This window comes from Salmo salar, chromosome 17, assembly GCF_965601325.2.
Source record: "Salmo salar chromosome 17, fSalSal1, whole genome shotgun sequence".
Lineage (NCBI taxonomy): Eukaryota > Metazoa > Chordata > Actinopteri > Salmoniformes > Salmonidae > Salmo > Salmo salar.
The window spans coordinates 22012501-22026270 of NC_138307.1; the positions used below are offsets into that span (position 1 = coordinate 22012501).

Below are 13770 nucleotides of genomic sequence, written 5' to 3' on the forward strand. Positions count from 1 at the left end.
TCATCTGTCCTCGGTTGCAACAGTCACTACTGAGTTCCAAACTGCCTCTGGAAGCAATGTCAGCACAATAACTGTTTGTTGGGAGCTTCATGAAATGGGTTTCCATGGCCGAGCAGCCGCACACAAGCCAAAGATCACCATGCGCAATGCCAAGTATTTTTTGTTAAAAAAAATGTATTTGCTCTGCTGTACGGAATCTGGACACTTCTCTTCATGGCTCCTAGTAGTGTACTCTCTCCTGTCTGTTTGTGCATCTGATCTTACACACTTTTTCTTCATTTCTAATAAAACTTAACTCTTTGCTAACCTGTAGCCTCTCCCTCTCGTAGATAAGGCAGGAAAAGCAACATGGCTCATGTTTTTGGGTTAAAAGTAGAAAGCAATGCCAGGAGAACACTACCTGCCCAAATGCATAGTGCCAACTGTAAAGTTTGGTGGAGGAGGAATAATGGTCTGGGGCTGTTTTCCACAGTTTGGGCAAGGCCCCTTAGTTCCAGTGAAGGGAAATCTTAACGCTCCAGCATACAATTACATTATAGACAATTCTGTGCTTCCAACTTTGTGGCAACAGTTTGGGGACGGCCCGTTTCTGTTTCAGCATGACAATGCCCCCGTGCACAAAGCGAGGTCCGTACAGAAATGGTTTATCAAGATCGGTGTGGAAGAACTTGACTGGCCTGCACAGAGCCCTGACCTCAATCTCATCGAACACCTTTGGGATGAATTGGAACGCCGACTGCGAGCCAGGCCTAATCGCCCAACATCAGTGTCCGACCTCACTAATGCTCTTGTGGCTGAATGGAAGCAAGTCCCTGCAGCAATGTTCCAACATCTAGTGGAAAGCCTTCCCAGAAGAGTGGAGGCTGTTATAGCAGCAAAAGGGGGACCAACTCCATATTAATGCCCACGATTTTAGAATGAGATGCTCGACGAGCAGGTGTCCACATACTTTTGGTCATGTAATATACAGTACACACACACACAAACACACACCTTATTTCATGTCTGATAGTCATGCATAATCATCATGTGTGTGTGTGTGTGTGTGTGTGTGTGTGTGTGTGTGTGTGTGTGTGTGTGTGTGTGTGTGTGTGTGTGTGTGTGTGTGTGTGTGTGTGTGTGTGTGTGTGTATGTGTGTGTGTCAGTCATCTAGGGATGGGCCATAATGGCACTCATTCACCATGAATTACATATCACCAGCAAGATTATAACACTAGCATGCTAAAGGCACAGAGGACTGAGCAAGGGGAGTGTGCACCAACAAATCCTTTGGGTCTACATCCCAAATGGCACCCTATTCCTTATATAGTGCACTACTTTTGATGAGAGCCCTATAGGCCCTGGTCAAAGGTAGTGCACTATAAAAGAGAATAGGGTGCCATTTGGGATGCAGTCTTGGTATCCAAGGTGAGTAGGCCCCTCTGTGCTGGTCTATTGATGTAGGTGTGTGTGTGTGTGTGTGTGTGTGTGTGTGTGTGTGTGTGTGTGTGTGTACTGAGGCAGGTTTATCCATCTCAGTGGGAGAGACACCTAATCCTGAGCATAAACAGGGCATTAACACACCGCTGTGTTTGAATATTCCCAGCTCAGGGACCAATGATAACCTTAGGAGGAAGAAGGGAAGAGAGGAGGGGAGGGAGAGGGGGAGAAGCGTTGAGAGGAAGAGGAGGAATGAAGAGAAATGAAGAGGAACCCTTCACTGATCGTTCCGGGGAGCAGCCGGGAAGCAGATCACAGGCGCGCTGTGACAACCTCTCCCTCCCTTCTCTTCATGTCTTACCAGCCCTTGGGATGAGACAGCCTACTGGGATACATCTCAATAGTCTTAAGTCCTTTTCCTCTCAATATCTCTTTTCCTCCATCTGACGTGAAACAACCTGAAGGGTGTGAGAAAAATTCCCTCTAAGGATCTGCAATGCTGCTTTCACCCATCCTGTGTTTTTCAGGTCAGTGCTGATGAAGGAGAAGATATCATGGATGAAAAGTGGCATGAAGAGGAAACCATTTAAGGGTATTGAGACATATCCCTTATATTCCTCACTAGGCTGTAGTCCTCTCCTTTTGACCATTAAAGGGGATGAGGCATCCACCACAGTGTGTTGTCCAGTGTCTTCAGATCAGGGTAAATAAAGGAGAGGAAACTAGGAGAGGAAACTAGGAGAGGACCCCTGTTTAGACTAGATGCAGTCCTATGGACTAGTTGGGACCTCTACCATCCATGCTCACTGGAGAGAGCACACACACACACACACACACACACACACACACACACACACACACACACACACACACACACCTTATTTCATGTCTGATAGTCATGCATAATCATCGTGTGTGTGTGTGTGTAATGGTAGCTAGTGTCTTATTGCACACACAGATGCGGTAACATGGCCTATAGCAGCTGTACATGCTTACTACACACACAGAGAGAATGAATGGAAGTGCTGACGATTTAACATCACAGCGAAAAGCCTCGGGCCCGTGCTCGGCCGTTTGTGGATTGTATAAAGATCAAAGCGAGACAGAATACGGTCAAACAAACGTTCACATAGATGATGTGGGTGTGTCTGTATTGATATCGTTTTATAACACCGCGGATCAAATGCTGAAAGCTACATAGAACATATATAGGTTAGGCTGCTACTGTACTCTCTCCCTCTCTCTCTCTCTCTCTCTCTCTCTCTCTCTCTCTCTCATTTCAATTAAATAGGTTTTATTGGCATGGGAAACATGTTTACATCGCCAAAGCAAGTGATCATGATGGATCCTCAATCACAGAAATTGACCAAGAACTCAACGCATATGCTTCGTCCTCCCTGACCATGCGCGCTGCGGTGAAATAGTCTAATTCTATAATGGGCTGAATATACAGCTCTGCCAGTGCTATTTCTCACGGTAACGGACAGGCACATTCCTGCACGGTAACGATAGGCTACATCCACCCATACCGGGGGCCAGGCAGCTGTGATCAATCCCTCCGGTTTAGCCTTTTCACCCATTATCGATTTCGGCACGGGATGCCGTTAACACCCAGCCTGCCCACCTGCTTTAGCCAACCCGTCCTGACCGGCTTCACCGGGTCCGGTTTGGGCAGGGTCCCCGGGATTCATCCTCTCCGATATATCCTCCACGCCTTCAACGAGAGGCTGATCGGTTCTTTTTTTCTTTCCTTTTTTGAACCCCTCGGTATGCAGAGATGGTCGTTGCCGAGAGAAAGTCAGTCAGTCATCGCGCGGCCCCGTCCCCATGTTCTCTTCTGTATCCTAGCAGCGATTCCCGTCCGTAGTCGCGCGCATTCCCGTTCCTCCGCTACTGTCACCGTGATCCTGCGCGGCATCACATCTCATCATATCCCACCGTATCGCCTTGCGCGCTTTTGTTCAGCAGTTGACTAGTAGGCCTACCGAATACCGAGGCGGAAAGCTCGTGCAGCATGCTCCACTACTAGCCAACTACACCCGACCTACCGACCAATCTAACAATGGTGTTATACCGAAACGCACGCGGTGCAGATGGCTCGGGCTCAGCTGACTGCATGAGCACCGACAGTCCCGAGCCTGTCCATGCACGGCGCGTGCAACCTGAGGCGAGGCAGGCCGGTAGTGTAGACTACATAAAGTGCCTGAAGTGATTTAAGAAGAACATCATCGCTGTTCTCTGACTGTAGGAGGGACTTTCCCTTATTCCCTGGCAGGCGCTATAAAATTCATGCGCTCGATCTATGCCGTCATTCATCCACCAGTCTTCACACACCAAGGACGATGGCAACATCATGGTTTGCTTTGTTCTTCCCAGATTAGAGAAGAGGAGGCTATCTTAATGGGGTCAAGCTGCCTATATAGGCTATATTTGATGCTGATCGCATAGCCTAGAGGAGCTGCCCTTTGCTTATTGCATCACCAGCCCGCCTCCTCTTATTTATAAAAGCAGTAACCGCCTATCTAGAAAAAAAACACAGTTCCCGGTGACATCACTCAATTAACCGTGACACCCGCAGCATCAATGTGTCGCCCGCCGTGGTTGTGTAACCTATTGTTATCGCCTCCCAACAACAGACCAAACCTCCCTCTCATCTCCACACACACACACACACACACCATTGGAGGCTGCTGAGGGGGGGGGGACTGCTTATAATAATGGCTTTAATGGAGCTAATGGAATGGCATGGAAACCATGTGTTTGATGTATTTGATAACATACCACTCAGTGGCAAGCTGTCATTCAGGGTAGGTGGGGAAGAGCCCCACCTGTTTAGCTAAAAGAAGGGGAAAAATCATTGAGTTAATAAAGCCGCATACAAACATGGTCTCTTTTTTGCTTTCTTGAGTAAAGCAGCTCAAAATGCAGGTGTTTCAGTCTAGCTCAGTGCTTTCTGTGGTGGTGGGGCAGCCAACGAAAATATGGAGTGTAGGGGTTGGTAATGTTCTGTAGTTGCGCCGTGATTGGCTCAGTGTTCTGTCACTCATGGGGGCACTACGTCACTGCAAAATCTATGGGGAGAGCTCGAAAATTCAAGCCCCTTGGGTGCTGCCATAGATTTACATTAGAAGTGCCCATCCACGAAGGCTCAAGGTTATTGGCCACAGATAAAATGACATCAAATCACGTTATATCTATCGTAGATTTGATTGATCATGTCAACATCCTACTTTCAAAATCTTAGCTAGCAAGCTGGACAAGCAGTCATCATCATGAATCAAGTTGACAATCCACTGGCAAATCCTTTTCCATCCTTGTCATATGAAGAGAAATGATAGATAAAATGTATCGGTGCTCATCGTCCAATTCAACAATGAGTGGTTTGGAATGAATCCGTGGCTAACTGTAAGTGTTGCAAAGCAATCACTAGCCTGCTATTCAGTGGAGTGAGTGTGGTCCAAGTTTGGGTTTAAGGGTCTCTTTTCCAAGCTTAAATGGATAAACATTCACATGCCTTGGGCCAGAAAAGGTTGAATACATTGACCATGCTGTCAATCCAGCATGACTTAAGCCATGTTCAAAACAACTGGAAACTCGGAACTGGGAAATCACAGACTTCAGTGAGTTCAAGACAACTAGGAACTTGGGAAAAAAACGAGCTCTGACAGGGAAAATACGTTTTGAACGGTCATCCAACTGAGAATTCCAAGTTGGGAACTCTGGACTCTTTCTAGATAAGACCCAGATGCAGACAGTTCGAAGTAACAAAACTTTATTACAAAAACGGGACAGGCAAACGACAGATCAAGGGCAGGCAGAGGTCAGTAATCCAGAGCAGTCTGAAAGGTACAGAACGGCAAGCAGGCTCAGGGCAGGCAGAGGTCAGTAATTCAGAGCAGTCCGAAAGGTACAGAACAGCAGGCAGGCTCAGTGCAGGCAGAGGTCAGTAATTCAGAGCAGTCCGAAAGGTACAGAACAGCAGGCAGGCTCAGTGCAGGCAGAGGTCAGTAATTCAGAGCAGTGTCACAAGGTACAGAACGGCAGGCAAACTAGAAAACAGGGACTAGAGCAAAAAAAACAGGAGTAGGGGAAACCCACTGGTAGGCTTGATGGGACAAGACAAACTGGCCACAGACAAACAGAAAACAGGTATAAATGCACATGGGATAATGGGGAAAATGGGCAACACCTGGAGGGGGGTGGAGACAAGCACAAGACAGGTGAAACAGATCAGGGTGTGACAGCTCCGACATGAAGATCACTGACGTTCTCATGATTCAACCTTGTTTTTTTTTTCCAGAGTTCCCAGTTGTCTTGAAAGCACTATAAATCCAGAGAATACCAGACTTGGATGACAAATTGTGACGACAAAATTTGCCCTCAAGAGGGATCGCGGTGCCACCTTCCTGTTCAAGTGAGCACAGCACAACAAGGTGAGTCCAAAAATGTCCTTTATGCTGCTGCATAAATTATGTAATATGCCAGGGAGATATGTATACTGTAGCTAAGAAAGTAATACTAAGTGTATGTTGTGTCGTAAGCTGTTAGTAGGCGATGTGTCTCACCCTAATAATTTGGTCCCTTTCCCCCTCATAACTTGGCTTACTGTTCTGACTTGGTGGTGCACATGTAGCCTATATCCTGTTTTAGAGAAATGTAATCATTGAATATTGCAAGAGCTTTCATTTGTTGCTTATATGCCCCATTTATTTATCCTTTTGGTTCTGACTTGGTGTACATGGAGAAAACTGTAAGAACGGCCTATGTTCGGAATTCTGGCGCTGTACATTTCAAAAGTGTTGAACAAATAGTTATATTGACTACGTCCGTCCTAGCTCGCTCATTAATGTCTTAATCGAAATTACGGGTCTCTTATCCGTTTGTTGTTCCCTTATGCCATAGTTTTTACATCTCAATTGTCAGTAGAAACACCATTTGATTAAGCAAGTCAGCCATATTGTAACGGCTGTCGTTGGGTAGAGAGGACCAAGGCGCAGCGGGTTGCGTGCTCATCATATTAATTTAAATAAATCTGAACAAGGGAAAAACAATAAACCAAAAGAACGACAGTTTCACAGGCTATACTTACTACAGCAGTGCTAAAGACAACTACCCACAATGTACAAACAAAACACAAACCTATATATATGACTCTCAATCAGAGGCAACAGAAAACACCTGCCTCCAATTGAGAGTCCAACACCCAATTACTAAGACATAGAAATACAAAGAACTAGAATGAACATAACCCAGAAATAATAAATCAAACACCCTTCCAAACAAACCACCACCCCGAACCACATAAAACAAATACCCTCTGCCACGTCCTGACCAAACTACAATAACAAATAACATTTACATTTACGTCATTTAGCAGACGCTCTTATCCAGAGCGACTTACAAATTGGTGCATTCACCTTATGATATCCAGTGGAACAACCACTTTACAATAGTACATCTATATCCTTTTTTTTGTGGGAGGGGGGGGGGGGGGGTTAGAAGGATTACTATATCCTATCCCAGGTATTCCTTAAAGAGGTGGGGTTTCGGGTGTCTACGGAAGGTGGTGATTGACTCCGCTGTCCTGGCGTCGTGAGGGAGCTTGTTCCACCATTGGGGTGCCAGAGCAGCGAACAGTTTTTACTGGGCTGAGCGGGAACTGTGCTTCCGCAGAGGTAGGGGGGCCAGCAGGCCAGAGGTGGATGAACGCAGTGCCCTTGTTTGGGTGTAGGGCCTGATCAGAGCCTGAAGGTACGGAGGTGCTGTTCCCCTCACAGCTCCGTAGGCAAGCACCATGGTCTTGTAGCAGATGTGAGCTTCAACTGGAAGCCAGTGGAGTGTGCGGAAGAGCGGGGTGACGTGAGAGAACTTAAAAAGGTTGATCACCAGACGGGCTGCGGCATTCTGGATGAGTTGTAGGGGTTTAATGGCACAGGCAGGGAGCCCCGCCAACAGGGAGTTGCAGTAATCCAGACGGGAGATGACAAGTGCCTGGATTAGGACCTGCGCCGCTTCCTGTGTAAGGCAGGGTCGTACTCTGCGAATGTTGTATAGCATGAACCTACAGGATCGGGTCACCGCCTTGATGTTAGCGGAGAACGACAGGGTGTTGTCCAGGGTCACGCCGAGGCTATTAGCACTCTGGGAGGAGGACACAATGGAGTTGTCAACCGTGATGGCGAGATCATGGAAAGGACAGTCCTTCCCCGGGAGGAAGAGCAGCTCCGTCTTGCCGAGGTTCAGCTTGAGGTGGTGATCCGTCATCCACACTGATATGTCTGCCAGACAGGAAGAGATGCGATTCGCCACCTGGTTATCAGAAGGGGGAAAAGGAGAAGATTAATTGTGTCGTCTGCGTAGCAATGATAGGAGAGACCATGTGAGGATATGACAGAGCCAAGTGACTTGGTGTATAGCGAGAATAGGAGAGGGCCTAGAACTGAGCCCTGGGGGACACCAGTGGTGAGAGCACGTGGTGCGGAGACGGATTCTCGCCACGCCACCTGGTAGGAGCGACCTGTCAGGTAGGATGCAATCCAAGAGTGAGCCGCGCCGGAGATACCCAACTCGGAGAGGGTGGAGAGAAGAATCTGATGGTTCACAGTATCAAAGGCAGCAGATAGGTCTAGAAGGATGAGAGCAGAGGAGAGAGAGTTAGCTTTAGCAGTGCGGAGAGCCTCCGTGACACAGAGAAGAGCACGCTCAGTTGAATGACCAGCCTTGAAACCTGACTGATTTGGATCGAGAAGGTCATTCTGAGAGAGATAGCAGGAGAGCTGGCCAAGGACGGCACGTTCAAGAGTTTTGGAGAGAAAAGAAGGAAGGGATACTGGTCTGTAGTTGTTGACATCGGAGGGATCGAGTGTAGGTTTTTTGAGAAGGGGTGCAACTCTCGTTCTCTTGAAGACGGAAGGGACGTAGCCAGCGGTCAAGGATGAGTTGATGAGCGAACCCCTATACTGGTCAGGACGTGACACATATCAGCTATGTTTTATAAAAGGCAGTAAATGAGGCTGAATGAACTATTTTGCTGCCAGACAAGGCTCCACTGATAGCCAAGTGTAGCAGTGGTAAGGATTCACTCCATGGTGCTGAAAAGAAAGCTCTGTGTCGGGACAGCTTTATGTAGGCCCTAACAGTTTGTGGGCACCATTTGTCACCGTTATTGTGCAATTAATATATTGTTTAGTGTTGTGTAGTGGCTTTGCTGGTATGCATCTAAAATTGGTTTGTGGATTTTGCCCCACCAAGATTTACGTGCTAAAATCGCCACTGATTCAGCTCCAGCCATTACCACAAGCCCGTCCTCCCCATTTAAGGTGCCACCAACCTCCTGTGACTCACACACAAATGCAAGCAGGCACACACACACGTGCCCCATCTATCCCTCCCTTCTACATTTTGCCTTTTTAATTAAATTATCACTGCTTTATAATATGGATGTACATTATGATGATTCATGTCTGTCAAATATAAAAGGTTAAAGGGAATGTTGGCATATCAGATATTACTTTTAGTTTAACTCATTTATCTTAGGAAAGTTATATAGCCCTACTATTCGATTATCGGTAGAATGACTCAAGGTAAACTATCGTCTCGTATAGATCAACTACTATTCTACTGTGAAAATGTTCCATAAATGTCTGTCGAGAGCTGCAAATGATAAAACATGAGGAAATGTCGCCCCGTGCGGACATTTGTTATTTTTCATTTCACACACACCCGGGACTCACACAATGTGACGTCACAATTGCCGTCTGTTACGCGAGAATCACAAACTGATACAAAATAACCGGCGCATCACCTGCTACTGTCTTTCCCGCTTTCACAGCGTTTACGTCGTCTGATCACGCGCAGAGAACTGCACCGTCTTTTACAGGTTAATTAATTGATTTACATGGTTTTCATAAATTAATCCATAGTTATTAGTAGGCTATAGGCCTGCCATTAAAAGGCCCAGTGCAGTCCAAATTCATTTTTCCTGTATTTTATATAATATTGTACAACAGCTGATGAAACTAACTCTGTAAAAGTGAGATTTTTTTGTATCAGTGTTATTTCCTGATAGTTGCTTATTGAATATACAATCTACATAGGACCTTCTAATCAGGTGGTTTGCATAGGCGGGAGTTTCGGCTTTCCATGTTGACATCACCATGTGGGAGTTCCAAACCTCACTATTCAGTGTTACCCTCCCCACTCAGACATTCCTAGCTAAATTCTTGCTTTTAAAATAGTTTTTGGGTAAAAAGCTACACTACCAGTCAAAAGTTTTAGAACACCTACTCATTCAAGGGTTTTTCTTTATTTTTACTGTTTTCTACATTGTAGAATAATAGTGAAGACATCAAAACTATGAAACACATGGAATCATGTAGTAACCAAAAAAGTATTAAACAAATCAAAATATATTTGAGATTCTTCAAAGTAGCCACCCTTTTCCCTGATGACAGCTTTGCATTCTCTCAACCAGCTTCATGAGGTCGTCACCTGGAATGCATTTCAATTAACAGGTGTGCCTTCTTAAAGTTAATTTGCAGAATTTCTTTCCTTCTTAATGCATTTCAGCCAATTAGTTGTGTTGTGACAAGGTATATGTGGTATACAGACGATAGCCCTATTTGGTAAAAGGCCAAGTCCATATTATGGCAAGAACAGTTCAAATAAGCAAAGAGAAATGATAGTCCGTCATTCTTTAAGACATGAAGGTCAGTCAATACAGAACATTTCAAGAACTTTGAAAGTTTCTTCAAGTGCAGTCGCAAAAACCATCAAGCGCTATAATGAAATTGGCTTTCATGAGGACTGCCACAGGAATGGAAGACCCAGAGTTACCTCTGCTGCAGTAGATACGTTTGTTAGAGTTACCAGCCTCAGAAATTGCAGCCCAAATAACTGCTTCACAGAGTTCAAGTAACCGACACATCTCAACATCAACTGTTCACAGGAGACTGCTGCAAAGAAACCACCAGTAAAGGACACCAATAAGAAGAGACTTGCTTGGGCCATGAAACACGAGCAATGGACATTAGACTGGTGGAAATTTGCCCTTTGGTCTGGTGTCCAAATTTGAGATTTTTGGTTCCAACCGCCGTGTCTTTGTGAGACGCGATGTGGGTGAACGGTTGATCTCCGCATGTGTATTTCCCACCGTAAAGCATGGAGGAGGAGGTGACACTGTGATTTATTTAGAATTCAAGGCACACTTAACCGGCATAGCTACCACAGCATTCTGCAGCGATACGCCATCCCATCTGGTTTGGGCTTAGTGGGACTTAGTGGGACTATCATTTGTTTTTCAACAGGACAATGACTCAACACACCTCCAGGCTGTGTAAGGGCTATTTTACTAAGAAGGAGAGTGATGGAGTGCTGCATCAGATGACCTGGCCTCCACAATCCCTCGACCTCAACCAAATTGAGATGGTTTGGGATAAGTTGGACCGCTGAGTGAAGGAAAAGCAGCCAACAAGTGCTCAGCATATGTGTGAACTCCTTCAAGACTGTTGGAAAAGCATTCCAGGTGAAACTGGTTGAGAGAATGCCAAGCATGTGCAAAGCTGTCAAGGCAAAGGGTGGCTATTTGAAGAATCTCAAATATAAAATATATTTTGATTTGTATTAACACTTTTTGGTTAATATATGATTCCATATATGTTATTTCATAGTTTTTATGTTTTCACTATTATTCTACATGTAGAAAATAGTAAAAATAAATAAAAACCCTACAGCTGATTTGAATATAAATCTATTACAGTACGGTACTTCATTGTTAACAATTTATTTGATATTGACTTAAAAACGACTGCATTGGGCCTTTAACATATTGCAAGAATGACGTTAAAATACCGTTTTCTTTTCACCCTACAGGTGTTTTTGTTGCCGCTGGTTCCCATTCTGGGTTTAGAATGTCTCACACAGGTAAACCGGTGGTCATCCCTCCAGAGCTCCCCGGCATTCTGAAGCAGTTCACCAAGGACGCCATCCGGACACAACCTGAAGACCTGCTGGAATGGGCCACACTGTGAGTAGCATGAAGTTACGCCTAGCCATTGATCCAAGGTCAGTTTAGTATTGTAGCATCTGAGAGGAGAAGGATGAAAGTTGGCCCTTGACCTCGTCTGCTTCCCAAATGGAACCCTATTCATTACATAGTGCACTACTTTTGACCAGGGCCCATAGGGGACGAAGCTCACTGATCTAAGGTCAGTTGTAGCTGAACTGTGTGGAATATATGCCTGCATACATTCACTACAGTCCTCCAAGACCAGGATTCCTGCTCTGCTGTATTAACCCCAATATTGTGCTGGTATGCATGTCTTCTACAGGTACTTCAGTGCTCTGGTCCAGGGGAAAACGTTACCTGTGAACAGGACACCAGACAAAGTGGTAACCCCCAACACCATGGACCTCACACCTGAGGTACTCACCACAATGCACGAAAAGGTACGGGGCCACACACACAAACACACCACAGCTAGACACACACGCATGACTCACGCGTGCACACACACACACACACACACATAAACGTGAACTCTCCCTCTCTGTCCCCGTCTCCCTACCCCCTTCTCTCCCCCACTTCCCAGCTACATAAGAATGGCACAGTCAGTAAGAAGGAGGTGAGCAAGCTGTGGAGGTCGTTAGGATTGGCTGACGACCTTCTCAGACACATCATGACAGTGGGCTGCTTCGGAGATCAACTCGACTGGATAAAATTCTTCGCCCTGGGCTGCAGCTATCTGGGAGGGGTACATATGATATTGTGCACGCACTCATGCATGCACGTTGCGCACACACACACACACAATAACATACAGACATTATCAAATGACCTTTGGGCCCCTGTTATCTTGGTGACCTCTGCCTTCTCTCTGGCAGACGATCAAGAACGCCATGACCCACGCGCTGTACATCCTGAACTCAGACAGCTCGTGTAAGCCCCCAGACGCCTGCGTCACCTTCGAGACCTTCCGCTTCCTTTACTCCTACCTGGCTGCGGTGGACAGAGAGGTGTCCCAGGCCCAGATAGACCGAACCATTACCTACTTGGAGGCTCAGGCGTGAGTTGAACAGATACACAACAACTACAGGAAAAGCTATACAACTACACTACACAGAGCTACAAAACAACTACACAGAGCTACAAAACAACTACACAGAGCTACAAAACAACTACACAGAGCTACAAAACAACTACACAGAGCTACAAAACAACTACACAGAGCTACAAAACAACTACACAGAGCTACAAAACAACTACACAGCTGCTACACAGTTAAAACAAAGGCTCTCAAGTACCAGGAGACACAGGTGTGAGAAACAAAATTTACTTCGCACAAAATGTGTGTGTATCTCTGACTGTCTGTCTGTCTCTCAGGAAGGCGCGTGATGGGATGGTGAAGGTGTCGGACTTCGTCAACAGTCGTAAAGTGCGTTTGGGATAGACTCACCCTCTCTCCCCCTTAGAACTTTGTTCTAATAAAGATGGTTCCAAAGAAACTCTGTTATTGCTATATCCTCCATCAATATCAGAGGACAGTGTTTCTGTATTACATTAAGTGAAAAGTCAATCATGAAAAGTCATCACTGATTGAGGCTGCCACAAGAGGCCAGAAACACAGTAAAAGTCAAACATAGAGATAGAAAGAGGACTCTAGTTCCCAAAAGCCAGTTTTAGCATAGGCAACACTATAATGGAACACATACAATGTTGCGTTCTCTAACTATCTCTAGTCAAAGCCAAATCCTGAGAGATTGGTCCCTGTTGTATTTGTCAGCTTAATACATTGTATAAGATTTGTATTTTTTCAGAGATGGGAGGATTCAAGGAAACGGACAGAGGTGCACGTCATTAAAAAAACTGAAAACATAGACGGAGTTAAGATAGCTGGTTTCCTGTTGATAAAATAGGCAACAGGTGTCCTCAAACATTTTCATGTCTGACCAGGTAGGTGCACGTAATTTAGAAAAAAATCTGCTCTGGACAGTTGTGCTACAGATGTATGTTCGCCTCTGCGCTATCTATATTTGGCCTAATATGTGGGATATATACAGAATACTCCTTTCTCTTTATTTTAGTGGATAATCACCCGTTGAAGTGTCTTGGGGTAAGGAATGTCCCTCAGTCGAGCACCTGAGTCCATTTTGTTCAAGCTGGGCTGAAGCGTGTTTTGGTACACTTTCTTTCAATATGTGATACATTGTTTGATAATGATGTTGCAAATTGTTTAGCTACATTGTGCTCTACTGAACGTCACTCTAGGTCAAATATAGATAAGGGGCGCTCGTTCCAATTTCTGTTGCAAAACGTTTAGCTGCGGTGTGTCCTACTGAACACTGGTGAGAAA

The 13770-nt window shown here is 45.5% G+C and overlaps 2 protein-coding genes across 5 annotated transcripts in view; one reads left to right on the forward strand and one right to left on the reverse strand.

Annotated features, from left to right (window-relative positions):
• Positions 1-3974, reverse strand: part of LOC106575692 (kalirin) — a 130626-nt gene extending 126652 nt beyond the window's left edge. Inside the window, exon 1 of the mRNA XM_082963607.1 lies at positions 3045-3974. Within this exon, the coding sequence (XP_082819733.1) occupies positions 3045-3111 (67 nt within the window). The 5' untranslated portion in view covers positions 3112-3974. The remainder of the gene's footprint in view (positions 1-3044) is intronic.
• Positions 1-12941, forward strand: part of LOC106575691 (ropporin-1) — a 13946-nt gene extending 1005 nt beyond the window's left edge. The window contains exons 1-6 of one of the 4 annotated variants that reach the window (XM_082963606.1): positions 5721-5853; positions 11291-11444; positions 11749-11866; positions 12010-12171; positions 12302-12483; positions 12801-12941. In XM_082963606.1, coding sequence (XP_082819732.1) covers positions 5772-5853; positions 11291-11444; positions 11749-11866; positions 12010-12171; positions 12302-12483; positions 12801-12867 — 765 coding nt within the window. In that variant the 5' untranslated portion in view covers positions 5721-5771 and the 3' untranslated portion in view covers positions 12868-12941. Of the gene's footprint in view, positions 1-5720; positions 5854-9189; positions 9300-9991; positions 10129-11290; positions 11445-11748; positions 11867-12009; positions 12172-12301; positions 12484-12800 lie in introns of those variants that run through there. The other 3 variants (XM_045699284.2, XM_045699283.2, XM_014152332.3) reach the window with 3 other exon arrangements.
• The last annotated feature ends 829 nt before the right edge of the window (positions 12942-13770 follow it).